General features: G+C 43.3%; 1 protein-coding gene and 1 long non-coding RNA gene across 5 annotated transcripts in view; one reads left to right on the top strand and one right to left on the bottom strand.

Moving 5' to 3' along the window:
- Window positions 1-22,627, bottom strand: part of LOC130275991 (laminin subunit beta-2-like) — a 112,118-nt gene that overhangs the window by 57,467 nt on the left and 32,024 nt on the right. For all 4 annotated transcript variants that reach the window (XR_008844976.1, XM_056524766.1, XM_056524768.1 and 1 more), the window contains exons 3-4: window positions 11,814-11,986; window positions 10,391-10,526 (exon numbers count right to left, since the gene is read on the bottom strand). Coding sequence is in view for 3 of the 4 variants with exons in the window: in XM_056524766.1 (XP_056380741.1) it covers window positions 10,391-10,526; window positions 11,814-11,986 (309 nt within the window). In the remaining variant the exon portion in view is untranslated. The remainder of the gene's footprint in view (window positions 1-10,390; window positions 10,527-11,813; window positions 11,987-22,627) is intronic.
- Window positions 323-11,933, top strand: LOC130275994 (uncharacterized). Its single transcript, XR_008844977.1, has 3 exons — window positions 323-1,143; window positions 10,778-10,819; window positions 11,796-11,933. It is a non-coding gene; the product is annotated as an uncharacterized LOC130275994 (long non-coding RNA).

Raw genomic sequence — 22,627 nt, 5'->3', positions numbered from 1 at the left:
AGACTCGCACACCAGGCCACTGGCATGCAAGAGACTGAAGAAAACCAACAAGTAACACCTAGACGGGGCAAACTATAGCCTCCCTTAGACCCGCAGTGGTACAAAAAGTTTGCACAAGAGCTGTTAGCCATATTGGGCTCAAGTTGACTCTCTGGAGGATTTGTTGTGTGATGCACAGTTTAGGGCCACAGCAAGAGACTGTTCAAGTGCAAGTTTCCAACTACATGTGCCACTAAGCTTGGGTAGCACTATAATGTTACTGTCACTGCTAATCTTTATATGACTTCTTGTTAGAAGAAAATGTTGTTGATTCTGTCCCAACTGTCTGTGATATTTAAAAGAATGTAGCTCCACCCCCCCCCCCCCCCAACTGGGATACTGTTGTTTATGGGGCCTTCATTGGCACAATACTATTTAAGGGAGAACTTGGGCCCTGTTGGTTATTCATCTGGCACTGTTTAGAAGGCACTGTGTCCCTAGTAATAAGGGCATACTTCCTAGGCCACTGCTTATGGTAACACAGAGATGTTGTGGATGGTGTTCAGGGATTTGGATACTCTTTAGGGGTATTTTAACATTGAAATATTTAGGTACTTGGATTACCTAGATGTGTTTAGATGTATCTGCACTGTTTAGATGTGTTAAAGCGGTTCTCCACCATAAGGGGATTTTAGTATGTACCTGGCAGACAGTAATGGACATGCTTAGGAAGGATCTGCGCTTTTCTTGGGGCTAAATGGCTATGTTGTGAGATTACCATAATACTGTGGCTAGCTTTTAGTGAACTGGTATTTCCTGTTTGAATTTTCTTTTTTTTTACTACAAATCCCATAATTTCATTTTCCTTCCTCCCACACATCAGCCAGCCTACGCATTGAAACATAAATGAGCTGCATCCATTCAAAAGACCTGTGGTTTTCAATCAGGGTGCCTACAGCTGTTGCATTACTTTCAGATTGATCTCTCCCCCACCAAGCGATCGCTCCACCCATTGAAGCAGACAGGCTCCTTGTCATTAGCTGACTAGTGAGGTCAGGTCTCGGCCACTTTGCAACCTGGGAAAAACAGCCATTTTGTATGCTGTTACAAATAAATATTGGGGTGAAAATCACAGAAGAATTGTGAGAAAACCATCACACACAGGTACAGACACTATATTATGAAGTACACTACATAGTCAAATTAAAAAAATCCTGGTATACCCCTTTAAGACTGTTTAGAAGTTTAGAGTCGTGACCAGTACCGCATTTGAGGTTGGCCTTATAAGGAATTTTTTCACATGTACATAGTAATTGTATGCTGTCAGAATTGGGCCCTGTAAAGCCCTCCAAATTATGGTACCATAATCTCAAGACCAGGCTACAGTTCACTTCTCTACTACAATGCATAGAAGGGGGAACTTAGAACATAGGGCCTTCTGCATTCTTAAGAAAGGACCACACATATTCAGAAAACTTGTCCAGATTTGCCACTCTGGATTCTAGAAAAGTTTGGTAATACTTCTCGTGGTGGCTAAGCCATCAGCTATATTTACTCGTTACAGAATTTTAGACAGTGTGACAGGTCCTGTAACAATATTCATGGGTAATGCTTATTTTCCATTATTTTGGACTTTAATAACAGAGATATGAATCAGGGTTTCCTGTGGACAGTGGAAAGATTGATATGTTCTTCCTAAATCCTAATTTCAACCCCTCCCATGAGCTCCAAGGGATGTAAATTGTTCAAAATAAAATAGAGGAATTTTAATAGGGTTGCAGATAAAAAGCTGTTGGGATAAGCTGGTAAAATCCTCAAAGCCTTCACCTTCTTTTTTCTTTTTATGGCTTTAATCCCAGAGGAGAATATATGTAATTAAATTAAACTACTTTAATGAGGAAAAGGAAGGAAAAAATAAGCAGTCAGGGCTTAGCGGGATTGTAGGGCGGCCAGTTTACAGACTGGTCTCAGACAAAGCATGGTGAGTATGTTCCCAACAGATGCCACACACAGGGTTTAGGGTCTTTTTCCTTTTCCTTTTAATGCAGTAATGCAGTTTGGAAAAGCAGTATTATGCTAATATACTATAGTATGATAGCATTATTATTGGAATATATACAGTCATGGCCGTAAATGTTGACACCCCTGATATTTTTCAAGAAAATGAAGTATTTCTCTCAGAAAAGGATTGTAGTAACACATGTTTTGCTATACACATGTTTATTCCCTTTGTGTGTATTGGAACTAAATCAAAAAGGGAGGAAAAAAAGTAAATTGGACATAATGTCACACCAAACTCCAAAAATGGGCTGGACAAAATTATTGGCACCCTTTCAAAATTGTGGATAAACAGGATTATTTCAAGCATGTTGTTACGCCGAGCGCTCCGGGTCCCCGCTCCTCCCCGGAGCGCTCGCTTCTCTCTCGCTACCGCAGCGCTCCGGGCAGCTCCACTGACCCGGTGCGCTGCGATACCGTCTCCAGCCGGGATGCGATTCGCGATGCGGGTAGCGCCCGCTCGCGATGCGCATCCCGGCTCCCGTACCTGACTCGCTCTCCGTCTGTCCTGTCCCGGCGCGCGCGGCCCCGCTCCCTAGGGCGCGCGCGCGCCGGGTCTCTGCGATTTAAAGGGCCACTGCGCCGCTGATTGGCGCAGTGGTTCCTATTAGTGTGTTCACCTGTGCACTCCCTATTTATACCTCACTTCCCCTTCACTCCCTCGCCGGATCTTGTTGCCATTGTGCCAGTGAAAGCGTTTCCTTGTGTGTTCCTAGCCTGTGTTCCAGACCTCCTGCCGTTGCCCCCGACTACGATCCTTGCTGCCTGCCCCGACCTTCTGCTACGTCTGACCTTGCTTCTGTCTACTCCCTTGTACCGCGCCTATCTTCAGCAGTCAGAGAGGTTGAGCCGTTGCTAGTGGATACGACCTGGTCACTACCGCCGCAGCAAGACCATCCCGCTTTGCGGCGGGCTCTGGTGAAAACCAGTAGTGACTTAGAACCGATCCACTAGCACGGTCCACGCCAATCCCTCTCTGGCACAGAGGATCCACTACCTGCCAGCCGGCATCGTGACAGTAGATCCGGCCATGGATCCCGCTGAAGTTCCTCTGCCAGTTGTCGCCGACCTCACCACGGTGGTCGCCCAGCAGTCACAACAGATAGCGCAACAAGGCCAACAGCTGTCTCAACTGACCGTGATGCTACAGCAGCTACTACCACAGCTTCAGCAATCATCTCCTCCGCCAGCTCCTGCACTTCCTCCGCAGCGAGTGGCCGCTTCTGGTCTACGACTATCCTTGCCGGATAAATTTGATGGGGACTCTAAATTCTGCCGTGGCTTTCTTTCCCAATGTTCCCTGCACTTGGAGATGATGTCGGACCAGTTTCCTACTGAAAGGTCTAAGGTGGCTTTCGTAGTCAGCCTTCTGTCTGGAAAAGCTCTGTCATGGGCCACACCGCTCTGGGACCGCAATGACCCCGTCACTGCCTCTATACACTCCTTCTTCTCGGAAATTCGAAGTGTCTTTGAGGAACCTGCCCGAGCCTCTTCTGCTGAGACTGCCCTGTTGAACCTGGTCCAGGGTAATTCTTCCGTTGGCGAGTACGCCGTACAATTCCGTACTCTTGCTTCAGAATTATCCTGGAATAATGAGGCCCTCTGCGCGACCTTTAAAAAAGGCCTATCCAGCAACATTAAAGATGTTCTGGCCGCACGAGAAATCCCTGCTAACCTACATGAACTCATCCATCTTGCCACTCGCATTGACATGCGTTTTTCTGAAAGGCGTCAGGAGCTCCGCCAGGATATGGACTTTGTTCGCACAAGGCGTTTTTTCTCCCCGGCTCCTCTCTCCTCTGGTCCCCTGCAATCCGTTCCTGTGCCTCCCGCCGTGGAGGCTATGCAGGTCGACCGGTCTCGCCTGACACCTCAAGAGAGGACACGACGCCGCATGGAGAATCTCTGCCTGTACTGTGCCAGTACCGAACACTTCCTGAAGGATTGTCCTATCCGTCCTCCCCGCCTGGAAAGACGTACGCTGACTCCGCACAAAGGTGAGACAGTCCTTGATGTCTACTCTGCTTCTCCACGTCTTACTGTGCCTGTGCGGATATCTGCCTCTGCCTTCTCCTTCTCTACTATGGCCTTCTTGGATTCCGGATCTGCAGGAAATTTTATTTTGGCCTCTCTCGTCAGCAGGTTCAACATCCCAGTGACCAGTCTCGTCAGACCCCTCTACATCAATTGTGTAAACAATGAAAGATTGGACTGTACCATACGTTTCCGCACGGAGCCCCTTCTAATGTGCATCGGACCTCATCACGAGAAGATTGAATTTTTGGTCCTCCCCAATTGCACTTCCGAAATCCTCCTTGGACTACCCTGGCTTCAACTCCATTCCCCAACCCTGGATTGGTCCACTGGGGAGATCAAGAGTTGGGGGCCCTCTTGTTTCAAGGACTGCCTAAAACCGGTTCCCAGTACCCCTTGCCGTGACTCTGTGGTTCCCCCTGTAACCGGTCTCCCTAAGGCCTATATGGACTTTGCGGATGTTTTTTGCAAAAAACAAGCTGAGACTCTACCTCCTCACAGGCCTTATGATTGTCCTATTGACCTCCTCCCGGGCACTACTCCACCCCGGGGCAGAATCTATCCCCTGTCCGCCCCAGAGACTCTTGCTATGTCGGAGTACATCCAGGAAAATTTAAAAAAAGGCTTTATCCGTAAATCCTCCTCTCCTGCCGGAGCCGGATTTTTCTTTGTCTCCAAAAAAGATGGCTCTCTACGTCCTTGCATTGACTACCGCGGTCTTAATAAAATCACGGTAAAGAACCGCTACCCCCTACCCCTCATCTCTGAACTCTTTGATTGCCTCCAAGGTGCCCACATCTTTACCAAACTGGACTTAAGAGGTGCTTATAATCTCATCCGCATCAGAGAGGGGGATGAATGGAAAACGGCATTTAACACTAGAGATGGACACTTTGAGTATCTGGTCATGCCCTTTGGCCTGTGCAACGCCCCTGCCGTCTTCCAAGACTTTGTTAATGAAATTTTTCGTGATCTCTTATACTCCTGTGTTGTTGTATATCTGGACGATATCCTGATTTTTTCTGCCAATCTAGAAGAACACCGCCAGCATGTCCGTATGGTTCTTCAGAGACTTCGTGACAATCAACTTTATGCCAAGATAGAGAAATGTCTGTTTGAATGCCAATCTCTTCCTTTCCTAGGATACTTGGTCTCTGGCCAGGGACTACAAATGGATCCAGACAAACTCTCTGCCGTCTTAGATTGGCCACGCCCCTCCGGACTCCGTGCTATCCAACGTTTTTTGGGGTTCGCCAATTATTACAGGCAATTTATTCCACATTTTTCTACCGTTGTGGCCCCTATCGTGGCTTTAACCAAAAAAAATGCCAATCCCAAGTCTTGGCCTCCTCAAGCGGAAGACGCCTTTAAACGGCTCAAGTCTGCCTTTTCTTCGGCTCCCGTGCTCTCCAGACCTGACCCATCTAAACCCTTCCTATTGGAGGTTGATGCCTCCTCTGTAGGAGCTGGAGCGGTCCTTCTACAAAAAAATTCTTCCGGGCATGCTGTTACTTGTGGTTTTTTTTCTAGGACCTTCTCTCCGGCGGAGAGGAACTACTCCATCGGGGATCGAGAGCTTCTAGCCATTAAATTAGCACTTGAGGAATGGAGGCATCTGCTGGAGGGATCAAGATTTCCAGTTATTATTTACACCGATCACAAGAACCTCTCCTATCTCCAGTCTGCCCAACGGCTGAATCCTCGCCAGGCCAGGTGGTCTCTGTTCTTTGCCCGATTTAATTTTGAAATTCACTTTCGGCCTGCCGATAAGAACATTAGGGCCGATGCTCTCTCTCGTTCCTCGGATGCCTCGGAAGTTGAACTCTCTCCGCAACACATCATTCCTCCTGACTGCCTGATTTCCACTTCTCCAGCCTCCATCAGGCAAACTCCTCCAGGAAAGACCTTCGTCTCTCCACGCCAACGCCTCGGAATCCTCAAATGGGGTCACTCCTCCCATCTCGCAGGTCATGCAGGCATCAAGAAATCTGTGCAACTCATCTCTCGCTTCTATTGGTGGCCGACTCTGGAGACGGATGTCGTGGACTTTGTGCGAGCCTGCACTGTCTGTGCCCGGGATAAGACTCCTCGCCAGAAGCCCGCTGGTTTTCTTCATCCTCTGCCTGTCCCCGAACAGCCTTGGTCTCTGATTGGTATGGATTTTATTACTGACCTACCCCCATCCCGTGGCAACACTGTTGTTTGGGTGGTCGTTGATCGATTCTCCAAGATGGCACATTTCATCCCTCTTCCTGGTCTTCCTTCAGCGCCTCAGTTGGCTAAACAATTTTTTGTACACATTTTTCGTCTTCACGGGTTGCCCACACAGATAGTCTCGGATAGAGGCGTCCAATTCGTGTCAAAATTCTGGAGGGCTCTCTGTAAACAACTCAAGATTAAATTAAACTTTTCTTCTGCATATCATCCTCAATCCAATGGACAAGTAGAAAGAATTAACCAGGTCTTGGGTGATTATTTACGACATTTTGTTTCCTCCCGCCAGGATGATTGGGCAGATCTTCTACCATGGGCCGAATTCTCGTATAACTTTAGAGTCTCTGAATCTTCCTCCAAATCCCCATTTTTCGTGGTGTACGGCCGTCACCCTCTTCCCCCCCTCCCTACTCCCTTGCCCTCTGGTTTGCCCGCTGTAGATGAAGTGACTCGTGATCTTTCCACCATATGGAAAGAGACCCAAGATTCTCTTTTACAGGCTTCATCTCGCATGAAAAAGTTTGCCGATAAGAAAAGAAGAGCTCCCCCCATTTTTGCTCCCGGAGACAAGGTATGGCTCTCCGCTAAATATGTCCGCTTTCGTGTCCCCAGTTACAAACTGGGTCCACGCTATCTTGGTCCTTTCAAAGTCTTGTGCCAAATTAATCCTGTCTCTTACAAACTTCTTCTTCCTCCTTCTCTCCGTATTCCTAATGCCTTTCATGTCTCTCTTCTTAAACCACTCATCATCAACCGTTTCTCTCCCAAGTTAGTTTCTCCCACTCCTGTCTCCGGTTCTTCTGACGTCTTCTCAGTGAAAGAGATACTGGCCTCCAAGACGGTCAGAGGAAAAAGGTTCTTTTTGGTGGATTGGGAGGGCTGTGGACCTGAAGAGAGATCCTGGGAACCTGAGGACAACATCCTAGACAAAAGTTTGCTCCTCAGGTTCTCAGGCTCTAAGAAGAGGGGGAGACCCAAGGGGGGGGGGTACTGTTACGCCGAGCGCTCCGGGTCCCCGCTCCTCCCCGGAGCGCTCGCTTCTCTCTCGCTACCGCAGCGCTCCGGGCAGCTCCACTGACCCGGTGCGCTGCGATACCGTCTCCAGCCGGGATGCGATTCGCGATGCGGGTAGCGCCCGCTCGCGATGCGCATCCCGGCTCCCGTACCTGACTCGCTCTCCGTCTGTCCTGTCCCGGCGCGCGCGGCCCCGCTCCCTAGGGCGCGCGCGCGCCGGGTCTCTGCGATTTAAAGGGCCACTGCGCCGCTGATTGGCGCAGTGGTTCCTATTAGTGTGTTCACCTGTGCACTCCCTATTTATACCTCACTTCCCCTTCACTCCCTCGCCGGATCTTGTTGCCATTGTGCCAGTGAAAGCGTTTCCTTGTGTGTTCCTAGCCTGTGTTCCAGACCTCCTGCCGTTGCCCCCGACTACGATCCTTGCTGCCTGCCCCGACCTTCTGCTACGTCTGACCTTGCTTCTGTCTACTCCCTTGTACCGCGCCTATCTTCAGCAGTCAGAGAGGTTGAGCCGTTGCTAATGGATACGACCTGGTCACTACCGCCGCAGCAAGACCATCCCGCTTTGCGGCGGGCTCTGGTGAAAACCAGTAGTGACTTAGAACCGATCCACTAGCACGGTCCACGCCAATCCCTCTCTGGCACAGAGGATCCACTACCTGCCAGCCGGCATCGTGACACATGTGATGCTCCTTTAAACTCACCTGAAAGCACACCTGAAAGCAGATAAAAAGAAGAGAAGTTCACTTAGTCTTTGCATTGTGTGTCTGTGTGTGCCACACTAAGCATGGACAACAGGAAGAGGAGAAGAGAACTGTCTGAGGACTTGAGAACCAAAGTTGTGGAAAAATATCAACAATCTCAAGGTTACAAGTCCATCTACAGAGATCTAGATTTGCCTTTGTCCACAGTGCGCAACATTATCAAGAAGTTTGCAACCCATGGCACTGTAGCTAATCTCCCTGGGCGTGGACAGAAGAGAAAAATTGATGACAGGTGTCATCACAGAATAGTCCGGATGGTGGATAAGCAGCCCCAAACAAGTTCCAAAGATATTCATGCTGTCCTGCAGGCTCAGGGAGCATCAGTGTCAACCCAAACTATCCGTCAACATTTAAATGAAATGAAACGCTATGGCAGGAGACCCAGGAGGACCCCACTTCTGACACAGAGACATAAAAAAGCAAGACTACATTTTGCCAAAATGAACTTGAGTAAGCCAAAATCCTTCTGGGAAAATATCTTGTGGACAGATGAGACCAAGATAGAGCCTTTTGGTAAAGCACATCATTCTACTGTTTACCGAAAACGGAATGAGGCCTACAAAGAAAAGAACACAGTACCTACAGTGAAATATGGTGGAGGTTCAATTATGTTTTGGGGTTGTTTTGCTGCCTTGAATGTGTGCAAGGCATTATGAAATCTGAGGATTACCAATGGATTTTGGGTCGCACTGTACAGCCCAGTGTCAGAAAGCTGGGTTTGCGTCCGAGATCTTGGGTCTTCCAGCAGGACAATGACCCCAAACATACGTCAAAAAGCACCCAGAAATGGATGGCCAGCAATGTTCTGAAGTGGCCAGCAATGAGTCCAGATCTAAATCCCATTGAACACCTGTGGAGAGATCTTAAAATTTGCTGTTGGGAAAAGGCGCCTTCCAATAAGAGAGACCAGGAGCAGTTTGCAAAGAAAGAGTGGTCCAACATTCCTGCTGAGAGGTGTAGGAAGCTTATTAAAGGAGTACTCCGGTGAAAACCTTTTTTCTTTTAAATCAACTGGCTCCGGAAAGTTAAACAGATTTGTAAATTACTTCTATTAAAAAAATCTTAATCCTTCCTGTACTTATTAGCTGCTGAATACTACAGAGGAAATTCTTTTCTTTTCTTTTTGGAATGCTTTTGGAATGCTCTCTGGACATCACGAGCACAGTGCTCTTTGCTGACATTATTATAATAATAATAAGTCTTTATTTATTGTTGTGCTTAGTGGGATTTGAACCCAAGACCCCAGCACTGAAAGGCATGCTGCCCTTAGCATACATCTGCTATGCACGGTTGCTAAAATGGACAGAGATGTCAGCAGAGAGCACTGTGCTCGTGATGTCATCAGTGTTCCAAAAAGAAAGGCATTTCCTCTGTAGCATTCAGCAGCTAATAAGTACTGGAAGGATTAAGATTTTTTAATAGAAGTAATTTACAAATATGTTTAACTTTCTGGCACCAATTGATTTCAAAGAAAAAAGGTTTTCACCGGAGTACCCCTTTAATGGTTATTGGAAGTGACTTATTTCAGTTATTTTTTCCAAAGGGTGTACAACCAAATATTAAGTTACGGGTGCCAATAATTTTGTCCAGCCCATTTTTGGAGTTTGGTGTGACATTATGTCCAATAAGCTTTTTTCCTTCCTTTTTTGGGAGTAAAAGGGAATAAAGATGTGTATACAAAACATGTGTTACTGCAATCCTTTTCTGTGAGAAATACTTCATTTTCTTCAAAAATTTCAGGGGTGCCAACATTTACGGCCATGACTGTAATATGTAATACATTTGAAGATATGTTTAATCATTTAGTTTAAAGGGGTATTCCGGCTTTATCCAAAGGATAGGGGATAAGCTGTATGATCTCGGTGCAGCCCCCTGGCATTTTGTGCCAGGCGCTGCCTCCGAGATGGGGACATAACGTCACGGTCACGCCGCTAGTGCTGTCCCACCACGCCCCCTCCATTCAGGTCTATGGGAGGGGGCGTGATGGCTGTCACGCCCCCTCCCATAGACATGAATGGAGGGGGCACAGAATGCCAGGGGCTGCACCGAGATCGCAGGGGATCGCAGGGGTCCCGCCGCCTTTGGTTAGGGGATAAGTTGTATATAGCCGGAATACCCCTTTTTAAATTAAAATTAGCAGCAGATCCTGTACATGTGAATACCCTCGTAAGTAGTAAAACAGCAGCACAGAAGATCCTCTCCATGATGTCAGAAGGTAAAGAAGAAAAGTGGGAGGTTGCAGTATTGGGACTGGTAGGGCATTGGTATTTTTCTAGATTGGAATGGTATAAAAAGCAAAGTTATGGGTATACTGGTTACTTTACCATTCTCAGATTGCCACCAGGCCTTCTTCCTGCCCTCAGCAAATGTGGTAACAACATTTTCGATACGATGGCTGATGGGATTGGTCAGTCGGTTGTAAGGTCTCCGCGAATCACATACAAAACACTTCTTCTCATCCTGGTGATTACAATGTGAATTGATATGTTTATATACAACATTTACAATTTTTATGATCAAATTATAGTGATCTGTGAACAGAACAGATTATTGTTTTATTAGTGTTCTTCAATGCAATATTTTTTATGCTTATGTTACATGTCCCTGGGTGTGGCTACTTCTGAGCAATTTCTCTAAGCCTTAGTAAAGGTAGATGGTAGAATGCTGGAAAGCGGTAACTGATAACCTTCTCTTCTTTAAATTTCTGTCAGATACAGAACACGGGAGACAATGCTACAGCTACTGGACGCAAGGTATCTACCACTTACTATTAAAAATTAATAAAATGTTGTTATAATTTTTTCCAGAACTACTGCATCTTTTTTTTTGTACTACTATTCCTACGAAATTTTATTAAAAAAAGGTATCTCCATCACTTTTTTGGATCACTAAAGTCCAAAAGAGAATAAAAACCGCCTGAAAAAATGCCCACATGGCGTTTTTCCTTGCGTTTTTTTTACTCCCATAGACTTCTATGGGAGAAAAAATGCCACAATTTCAGGGAAAAAAACGCCAGTGGCTCAACATGCTGCGATTTTGCAAGACCACCAAGGAGCTGAAAAACGCCAAAAAAGAGTGAAAAAATTGAAAAAGGATTAAAAAAACGCCAAGTGGAAAAATTATTTTGCCATCTCTCATTGATTTACAGCTAACATCTGGCCACAGCATTTTTTGACCGAAAAAACGCCATGCGGCAGAATTGGCGTTTTTCCAAATAAAAAAATAAAAAAATGTAGAAACTTAGCCTTAGCCTGTTCACTACCATAGACTACCAGAGAAACATACATTAAACAAGTCTACTACCTTAGGCCACTAGGGAAGCTGGCATGAACCTGCCCAGTACCCTAAACCACCAAGTAAACTTACATCAATCTGCTGACTACTCTAGACCACCAGGGACCTTTCTTTACACATTTATAATAATGTCATTACTTGAATAGTCCCATCATTAAAACTAAATACAGATAAACAGCTATAAAAAACACACAAAATTTGTGTTGCATGGGTGACCACGTAATACTTTAAATTAAGTTGTCCAAATATCAAAAAGGCGTATTGTTGTTCTGATGAGGAAAGATGAGGAAACTAAATCATTTATAATATTTCTTTTAAAATGTTATTATGCTTCTGGAACCTGCATTACTTCGGAGGGTTACATGGTTTATAAGACAATCAATATTTTTGGCTTTGATATTTCTTGTAAATGAATTGCACATTTTGTTTTCGCAGCCTTTTGGCATCACTTACCTGAAGATGACTCACAATACAGTAGGGCTGAGCTTTGTGCAATCCACAGGTTGACGTGGCCTTCAGTTTATCTTCCCGGCCCACAAGAAGATCCCCAGTGGCAGGATAGCAGCTGCCTTGAGAACAGCCATGTGGCTGCTCAGGATACTGGGAAGATACTCCAACAGCCAGCACTGCAGGAAAATGAACAATGTCAGAAGCCCAATAATGCATGGAGAGCCATAGTAATGTCCATTAGACCTCTGTGGGCTGATGTTTTAAAGGGGTATTCCGGTGGAAAACATTTTTTTAAATCAATTGGTGCCAGAAAGTTAAACAGATTTGTAAATTATTTCTATTTAAAAATCTTAATCCTTCCAGTACTTGTCAGCTGCTCTATACTACAGAGGAAGTTCTTTTCTTTTTGAATTTCTTTTCTGTCTGACCACGGTGCTTTCTCTAATGTCAGGAACTGTCCAGAGTAGAAGCAAATCACCATAGCAAATCTATCCTGCTCCGGACAGTTCCTGACATGGACAGAGGTGTCAGCAGAGAGCACTGTGGTAAGACAGAAAAGAAATTCAAAAAGAAAAGAACTTCCTCTGTAGTATACAGGAGCTGATAAGTACTCAAAGGATTACGATTTTTAAATAGAAGTAATTTACAAATCTGTTTAACTTTCTGGCACCAGTTGATTAAAAAAAATGTTTTCTACCGAATACCCCTTTAAAAGGCCTTGTATGACTTTGTGGCTTTATGGATACAAATGTAGCAAACCATCAACTTTGTGAAGTATATAAAGGGTTACAGCAAAACAAAAATATGTGTGGGGGGGAACCGACAACAGTATATAAACTCGGTAATGTGACCACTCTACACAGCTTTCATGCAGATTCTTGATTACGTAGCAAAAAGTCCATATTACCTAAAGTAGTGAATCTCCTTAAAGGGGCACTCCGGTGAAATTTTTTTTTTTTTTTTTTTTAATCAACTGGTACCAGAAAGTTAAACAGATTTGTAAATTACTTCTTTTAAAAAAAATCTTAATCCTTCCAGTACTTATTAGCTGCTGAATACTACAGAGGAAATTCTTTTCTTTTTGGAACACAGAGCTCTTTGCTGAATCACGAGCACAGTGCTCTCTGCTGTCATCTCTGTCCATTTTAAGAACTGTCCAGAGTAGGAGAAAATCCCCATAGTAAACATATGCTGCTCTGGACAGTTCCTAAAATGGACAGAGATGTCAGCAGAGAGCATTGTGCTCGTGATGTCAGCAGAGAGCTCTGTTCCAAAAAGAAAAGAATTTCCTCTGTAGTATGCAGCAGCTAATAAGTACGGGAAGGATTAAGATTTTTTAGTAGAAGTAATTTACAAATCTGTGTAACTTTCTGGCACCAGTGGATTAAAAAAAAATGTTTTCCACCGAGTACCCCTTTAAAAGGCCTTGTATGACTTTGTGGCTTTATGGATACAAATGTAGCAAACCATCAACTTTGTGAAGTATATAAAGGGTTACAGCAAAACAAAAATTAAATAAACACAAAAAAGGTGAGGAATCAAATGGAAATAAAACATATATATATATATATATATATATATATATATATATATATATTTACAGAGATTCTACAGGCAGGTTAAAAGGGAACCTGCTACTTGGAGGTGAGGGAGGTGACAATGTGTTATGAAATATAATACTGTTTTACCTTTACTATCTGAGGCTTGTATATGTGGCAACTAGAGATGAGCGAACTTACAGTAAATTTGATTAGTCACGAACTTCTCGGCTCGGCAGTTGATGACTTATCCTGCGTAAATTAGTTCAGCCTTCAGGTGCTCCGGTGGGCTGGAAAAGGTGGATACATTCCTAGGAAAGAGTCTCCTAGGACTGTAGCCACCTTTTCCAGCCCACCGTGGCACCTGAAAGCTGAACTAATTTACGCAGAATAAGTCATCAACTGCCGAGCCGAGAAGTTCGTGACGAATCGAATTTACTGTAAGTTCGCTCATCTCTAGTGGCAACTCTTAAAAGGGTAAGAAAAAACTTTTTTTTTATATCAATTGGCTCCGGAAAGTTAAACAGATTTGTAAATCACTTTTATTAAAAAATCTTAATCCTTCCAATAGTTATTAGCTTCTGAAGTTGAGTTGTTATTTTCTGTCTAACTGCTCTCTGATGACTCACGTCCCGGGAGCTGTGCAGTTCCTATGGGGATATTCTCCCATCATGCACAGCTCCCGGGACGTGACATCATCATTGAGCAGTTAGACAGAAAACTTCAGAAGCTAATAACTATTGGAAGGATTAAGATTTTTTAATAGAAGTCATTTACAAATCTGTTTAACTTTCCGGAGCCAGTTGAGATATATATATATATATATATATATATATATATATATATATATATATAAAAGGTTTTGCCTGGAATACCCCTTTATTGTATTCTTTGTATCAAAATGATTTCCATGATCTCCCAGAAAGAACCCTTGTGTCCTTCTCCACCCCACACCTGCTCCATCCCATTATAGACTGTACCATGACGTGTCCTCAAAACATCTGAATACGTTCTAAAACCATCTCATAAAAATAAAAGCGAACCATGTTCATTCCTGTCTCTCCCAAAATACACTCACAGAGTGACCAAGTGACACCTCGCTAGAACGGGTGTATATTTAACAACTGTATCACCCCAGAATGGGCCCCTTATCTCTCCCATGTCAAAATTCCAGTGCCACCGACCTCCTTGGAAGACAGTGTTCTTTCCAGGACAATTTGCTTTTTGTTGCAATTCCCATCTAATCATTTCAGAGGAAGAATTTTTATCCTGTCAGTTATTGTGCTTTCCAGAGTCATCACTCCCACATTCCAGCTGGGAAATCCCTGATCAGAGCTTGGACTCCCACAATCTGACAGGTCTGATGACATTGCTCTGTAACCCTTTAGGCCAGTGGTCTTCAAACTGTGGCCCTCCAGATGTTGCAAAACTACAATTTGTAGTTTTGCAACATCTGGAGGGCCACTGTTTGAAGACCGCTGCTTTATGCTCTTGACACAATTAGCTCTGTTTTTATACACCCTGGAAAAAGATTGGTACTTCATGGGGTTGTAACTGGCACTTCTTGTAGTTCTAGAAAAGCTTTTAGGAGTTCACTTAAAGAAAATCTATCACTTTTATATCAAAGTTCAAAATGATCATATGACTATGTATACTTGTAGATAGGGACAGATGCAAGCATCATTTTCACTGGCAGCAGGAAAGATTTGGGGATTCAGATTGCCCCTTATAGGGGATGTCTAGTTAAAAAAAAAAAAAAAATATTCTCAAAACCATATCTGGCCATTTTGATTGGAGTCACTTATTTAGGCCCTCAGGGTACGTTCACATGTGCATATTTTTGCTGCAGATTTGCTTCAGCAGATTTTTCTGCCCCTTGAAGTCAATGGGCAGCAAAATCTGCAGTAGCAAATCTGCAATGGATCTGCAGCAAAAATACGCACGTATGAACGCACCCTCAATCAGTTTTAGGTGGAGAATATCTACAAAGAGTGTCTCTCAGTTTTAAAGGGGTACTCCCGTGGAAAACTTTTTTTTTTTTTTTAAATCAACTGGTACCAGGAAGTTAAACAGATTTATAAATTACTTCTATTAAAAAATCTTAATCTTTCCAGTACTTTTTAGGGTCTGTATAATACAAAGGAAATGGTTTTCTTTTTGGAACACAGAGCTCTCTGCTGAATCATGACCACAGTGCTCTCTGCTGACATATCTGTCCATTTTAGGAACTGTCCAGAGCAGCATATGTTTGCTATGGGGATTTTCTCCTACTCTGGACAGTTCTTAAAATGGACAATGATGTCAGCAGAGAGTACTGTGGTCATGATTTCAGCAGAGAGCTCTGTGTTCCAAAAAGAAAACCCTTTCCTCTGTAGTGTTCAACAGCTAATAAGTACTGGAAGGATTAAGATTTTTTAATAGAAGTCATTTACAAATCTGTTTAACTTTCTGGCACCAGTTGATAAAAAAAAATAATAATACGTTTTCCACGGGAGTACCCATTTAAAGACCCAGCATGTCCAAGCATTACACAGACAGCCTATTTATATTAGTAGGCACTGTGTAATGCTTAATTTCTCCTGTGGAGGCACTGCAGGGGAATTAAACAGGTTCAGATTCCCTGCAAATTACAGGCAATTGGGGATCCAAGCAGATGAATGTCCAAAGCAGACAAACAAATACAATTATGCTCTTGTCAATTTCATAATATACTTATAGAGGGGTCTGAGTTTTAAATTTAATATACAGCATCTCAAATTCCTGCTTTTCTCTACAGAGCCAAGGAGATCTCCAGCCCAGGGCCGGCTCTGCATATTGGCAAAATAGGCAGCCGCCTAGAACGCCTTCTTGATGGGGGCGCTGCTCTGCCCGCTGCTATAAAGTTAGCCAGCATCCAAAGCACCTGCCCATATAAAGCACCTGCCCGTCAAGCAAAACCCCCCACACCACCCGTACTATAATAATCAGCCTGCTGGAGGAGCACAGCGCCACCTCGAGGTAGACAGGGGCAATCACTAAGGTGTGATCTGTCCAACATCCTTACATCGCGTGGGCTTCTCTACTTCAGGAGGAGCCAATGGGCGGGGTCAAGGGGGCAAAATTAGCTTTCGCCTAGGGTGGCAGAAATCCTTGCACCAGGCCTGCTTCAACCTGCGGCTATACTACTGCTATAAGAACTGCAACTCCAGCACCCTGCTGAGCCAAACATTGGAGATCACTGCTGTGTACTATAGACCTCATACATCAAAGAAGTCACAGCAAAACAAATGGCCTAGCTGCCCACGACTCTTCAACAGGTGACATAACTTGGAGCTCTTGTAACCTCTAAGCAGACCCCCACAAACTATGTAACATTTATGCATTATTAAGGAGCAAAGAGACTCATAGACCATCAGGAACCATGTGCAACTGCTTCCTCTGCACCCTTTAGCTGCACCCATTAGCAACAAGGCCACATTTTACAATTTACAAGTTATTATCGTAGTCACTTGCTGTTCAGAACTGGCGCTGTGGGTAATGAAAAGGTTAATGTTTTGCTTGTAAAACTCTATTTCCTCCATCAGAAGCCCTGGCATCCATCCCATGTCTTTCGTCTCTCATGGTGCAGTGCTGCGGAAAGCACAATGTGGGTCTACAGCGTATCCCAGCCTCTGCCTGCTTATCTTTTAATAACATCTTTGTCACTGTTATGTGAAATAATAAGCATGAATGGTGATTTCCTGCCGGGTTCTTATGCACTTTTATTTGACCTACAACAGATTTAACCAATGGATGAATATGGGGACTTTCTAACGCATTTCACATCTGCTCCTTATAGGTGCTGGTTGTATGCTTTTATTTATGAAAATACTATTTTAGGCAATATTTTAACACTTAGCTATTGTGATGTGATCAAGTCTTAATTTTTACTTTCTTTCATGGTTTTGTGTTTAGTTACAAGGATAGTTGCATCGCAGTGTGTTGAACAAACAATTGTTGGGTCAAGTCTTTCATGGGAACTCAAAGAAGTAAAAGAATTTAAAAAATCAAGTGAAAAAAATGTAAAAAAATCAAGTAAAAAAATAAAAAACTTAAAAAATATCTCTTTGTTCAATTTATTGTACAAAACAAACTCATAAGTGATTATGCAGCATCCATAAAAGTCCAAAACATAGTTCAAGTCCTTGAACTTTTCATATTTATAGACATATCAAATGGTTTGATCGGTTGGGGTCTAAGTGTTCAGATGAGTCAAGTGGGTGCTAGGATGTTCTCTCCTGACTGTAAACCACATGACCGAGATGGTCACACAATGCAAATCAGTCGGGGAACCCTGACCGATCCAAACTTTTGCCTCTGTGACATGTCAAAAGTTTGTCTTTTTTTTTCCACAGGTACATTTAAAATATGATATTCTTTATCCCCTTTTTTTTACTGCTTTTTGGTTACCTAACCTCCTAAGAAATGTATTTAAAAAGATCATAAGGTCTAATCTACTCCAAAATACTACCAATTAAAACGTTGGCTGCTTGTGCGGAATCCCAGTGGTCCTGGGAATGTGGGATAACTAAATTAAACTCAGAATACCCTTTGATACTTTTGGAAGGTGGGAATTTAAAAAAACAAAAGCACCGTCACCAACAATCGCTGCATCGGGAAGGGTTTATGGCCATTTACACGAGTAAAGTAAGAGAAATGTATTGTGAAAATGACTGGGATCTACTTCTCAAGTCACTTGTTATGAATTCCTGACCAAAGGATCTAATGGGCCATTCCATCCAAAAGATACAGCAGCTTATACTAATAGGGATACTAGAACATGGTATAAGAGATTGATGTGGGGTAGAACATCTTTTCATTTAGCTGTCATCTTTCTATTCAGTTGCCATGTTCCATAAAGCCACAAACAATGAAGAAATCCTGTAAATAATGAATGCAGCTCAGAATGACTGGTGACTGATCGGTACACATGGTGTCCTTGAAGCCACCTAAGGTAATCGCTCAGAGATCAATCATCTAATATAAATTATTATTACAATGACTCCCTTTATGACCTGGAGGGTTTGAGTATAATCTGCAGGTCTGTCAAGGTACCACACAGAACATTTGTTTAAAATCTGGAAGACAAAGCATCATGAGCGACCTTATTGTAAATCATTCTCTGTGTAATGCCCCTACTCTTCTCCATATAACATTCTGCCATACAGTGTACAAAATAACTGTATCATACAGTGCTTATTTATGACCACCATATGCTGTCCAAATAACACTTCCATACAAGTGATACAGTACCAATGCTATTTAGTACCACCACTGTAGACTGCAAAATAATACACTATACAGTGTAGCAATAGCACGGAATACCAACATGCAGTGCAGTAATAGCACCACTATGTTGTGACTACACTCTAGGAGAGAGGGACTGTTTCCTGGAGCAACCAGATAAAATTATGTTTTACATTATTTATTGGGACATGTAGACATCGTTTGCACTATTATCAGAAAAGCATCCAGAAACAATTGATACATTCATCTGCATTTGTTGTGTAGATAAATAAAATGTTTGGTTCTTGGCCATTTAAGGTTAGTCAGACGCTGCCCCTATGATCACTACATTACGTCACATATCTCTAAGGCTGACAATGACCGCATACCACCCATATGTGAGACTTATAATCAGACCTTCCTGTTCTAATACCGCTGCACTATTATAAGCTGCCGACAGTAGATTGTGTACCCCTTTAAACCATCCATCTGCAGACTGGCTGAGCACCATGGGAGACAAAGTTCATCAACAGCTGTATAGATGGAGGCTGCCAACCCTATGACTAGTTGTATCCAAACCTAGAACATTCCTCCGACTAAACGCGATTTGGCCGTAATAATATTATAATGAAGTGATATCAGGAAAATTATGTTACAGCGCAAATATGTAGCCTGGCTCAACGTTACCACAGCTGCAGTGGATGCAGAACAGGGATATGATTGTTCATGGCATCCATACGATGGGAAGTATAAGACTCTCCTGGAAACTCGCTTGCTTGGTGCCAACATGTTCTGTACTGTTATCGCAAAGCAGCATCTGTATTCAGACCCTCAGAACAATGTGCTTTCTATCATGTACTATTTCTATAGTGTTACTCACATCACTTCTACTTTTAGAACTGTTATATTTAGGTTGTCGGAGCCACAGTATGGTGTAACCAATAGGAATAGTCCGAAAATCTGGCACTAGACAGTCCTGAACAACTGCTGGTTGGGCATGGACTATAATGCACAAGAGTTAGGTTATAAAGAAAGGTCTGAATTCTTCTCACAAGTAGCCATTCTTGTCTATGGGGCCATGTCTGGCATTACAGTTCAGCACCTTTTTTAACTATTGTAATATTAGAAAAAGCCTATGGACAAACAGATAAACAAGAGATCGACCCTTGTTTCTATGTTTCAAATGCTAAACAGTGATACCTTAGATCCTGGCTGTTAACCTGTAAGATTCTGCCAACAATAGAGACTGCAGCATCTAATGGGTAAGATAGAGGGGAGGCTCCCTACTTTACAATATTGCAGTCCTTGTAATGCGAACTCAAGGTGCCATTGTGTTTAATGGCAGCTGGTGGCCCAGTGAAGGCCTCAAGTACTCATTCTACACCCTGATATGCAGTAATAGGAGATTGGTAAAATGACAATACCCTGCAATACAGAAGTACTGTGGTATAGAGCCCTGCATGGGAAAGTTTTTTAAATCTCACTCCCACTGAATTTCATACCATTACTGCGCATTTCTTCAATGTGTGTGTTTTACTCCTGTCTTCTCCTGTTATGTATGTGTCCGATCATGATGATAACTTCCTCCTAGCGCTCTGTAACATGTGACACCACGAGCAGGGGGCATCATCACAGCAGTGGCTGCTGCTGCACAGAGGGGTCTGCTGGCATAGCTGGTTGGCATCTCTAAAGGCCAGTGCAGCAGTGTAGTCCTGGCAATTTCCATTGTAAAGATGCCTTGTGTGTGGTTTGCAGGAGTGTGTGGGATTAGCAAGACCTGTAATATATTGTGTGACAGTACGCTCCCGCCTGCAAGAGACTGAATACCACCTGCACCCACAAGTATTTTATTGTGTCCTGCAGGATCTCATTCCCGTTACATTCTACTGCAGTATATTGTACAAGAGTGTTCTATTAGGGAAAGTGTATCAAAAATGTCTGTAAGGAAAACTACAAAAACAAAAGTAAATTTTAAAAGTTCCCCAAAATTACAATTTTTTTTATCCACCCTACATCTAATTTGTTTTGGCTTTTCAATACATTATATGGAAAAATGAAGGGTGTCATTAATAAATGCAACCTGCAACTTGAAACCAGCTATGGCAATGGAAAAATAAAAAAATGATGGCCCTTGAAAGTCAAGGATGAAAGAAAATCTATAAACACCAAAAAATAAAACTAGCTCGGTCCCTACTGATGTTTGGGAAGATAGGGATCAGGTAGGTTGGTTTTCAGCTGCCTGACTCTCTTGTACCTGGGAAGATATACCACCACCTCCAGAGTCTGACAGTAGGCCACTTTCCTTCTCATCACCAAGACAAGCTGAGCATGCATGTGTATTGGGGGGATAGGAAGAGGCAAGCTAAGTGTGCACTGTATGGGGGTATTGGAAGAGACATGCTGAGTGTGCATGTATTACTCCACTTTAATCACCAAAACAAGCTGAGTGTGCATGTGTATGGTTGATATATGATGGAAAAGTCAACAAAAATTGCTATTAAAAGGAGAAAAGAAAGGGGACTCATAGTACATTAACTTCAATGTAACTTTACACTTGCTTCCTAATATAGCCAAGAGACAAGCTAAGTGTTCATGTGTATGGGGGTATTGGAAGAGACATGAGCTTGCATGTTTATGGGGGGATCGGGCAAGATAGCTGTTGGCCAAATGAGCTGCATTTATTTTGTATGGTCAGTATAAGTTTTTAAGGTGTATTGTTCAATGACAAAAGGCTCATTTAGGTTCCATTAATAGATTATGTCTCCTAATATAGAAGCAGCAGGAAAGACTTCACTAAGATCCTGTTGTCAGCACCATGTCTCTGAAAAACTAAGCAACGTCTGGAAGCAGATAGTAACCACTGATTTATGACCAGACTGTTCAAAGGTATGTTTCACCTTTACATATATTTTATTGTGCCATTGAGATACATTTGGAGTTATTGCTGGGGATCTGTGCATGTATCTGTGTATATGTAGCTGCCTGTACTGTACATTTATGCATATATGTATCTATGTCTGTGTATGTCTAAAGCTGTCGTTGCAGTACCCCAAAAAAAGAAAAAGTCCATGCTGTCCTGTCCTGAAAAGCATCTAGCAAAGCTGGGAATATGTTACACTGGAGTGGTCAATCTATGTATAGACTTCCCTGTCACTGGTTTGTACTAAAAGAGACTGCACCAGAAGTGGAGCTGACATGTGTGACTCTGGCTAGCACTATTATTGGGATCACTCTGGCATTGTTTATTGGTACACTGTATGACAAGCATTATTTATTGTCATACTTGGCCAGATAACCCAGAAAGATTATGAAAATTAAAACCATTTCTATTTTAGGGTAAAGAGGTGACAATGTATAAGTATATTGAGGTCAATACATCTCCCCCATGGAATATTTATACCCAGGTCCGTATCTACAACAAGGAGGAAGGACAGTTTCTACATCAGCACAGAAGGGGGTTCTTGTAAGAGCAGTTAGGTTCACACTGCGGAATCTCCAGGCAGAAAATTCCAGCGCAGCCAGCGGCGAGTGAACCAGTCAACGCTAGGACCGCGTGGACACTGCAGTCTCCAATGGACTGCAATGTGTTCCGCGAGTATTTCCACCTGAAGAATGAGCAACGCCATTCTTCAGGCGGAAATATTCAAGCGGATTTTCCGTTCATGAATTCCGAAGTGTGAATTTGTGAATGGAACCCATTCACTATACAGTACATTTTAGTAAGCGGAATTTCTGCCTGCAATTTCAAGCAGAGTTGCAGGAGGAAATTCCGCAGTGTCAACCTAGCCTTAGACTAGTCAATGTTTTTCACACTATAAATGGAGCATTTAGTACTATGTATGGGAACAGTGGTTGGCACTGTTAATGGCACACATGAAGCTCCCGTTAAATGGGTACTCTGTCCTTGACATCTTATCTCCTTTCCAAAAAGTGGAGATAAGATGTCTGATCGCCAGAGTCCCGCTGCTGGGGACCCCTGTAATCTCGGCTGCGGCATTCCAGACATTCTGTGCACAGAACAAACTTCGCTCCATG

The sequence above is a fragment of the Hyla sarda genome, chromosome 6 (genome assembly GCF_029499605.1).
Source record: "Hyla sarda isolate aHylSar1 chromosome 6, aHylSar1.hap1, whole genome shotgun sequence".
Lineage (NCBI taxonomy): Eukaryota > Metazoa > Chordata > Amphibia > Anura > Hylidae > Hyla > Hyla sarda.
This window is presented reverse-complemented; position numbering and strand designations above follow the sequence as displayed.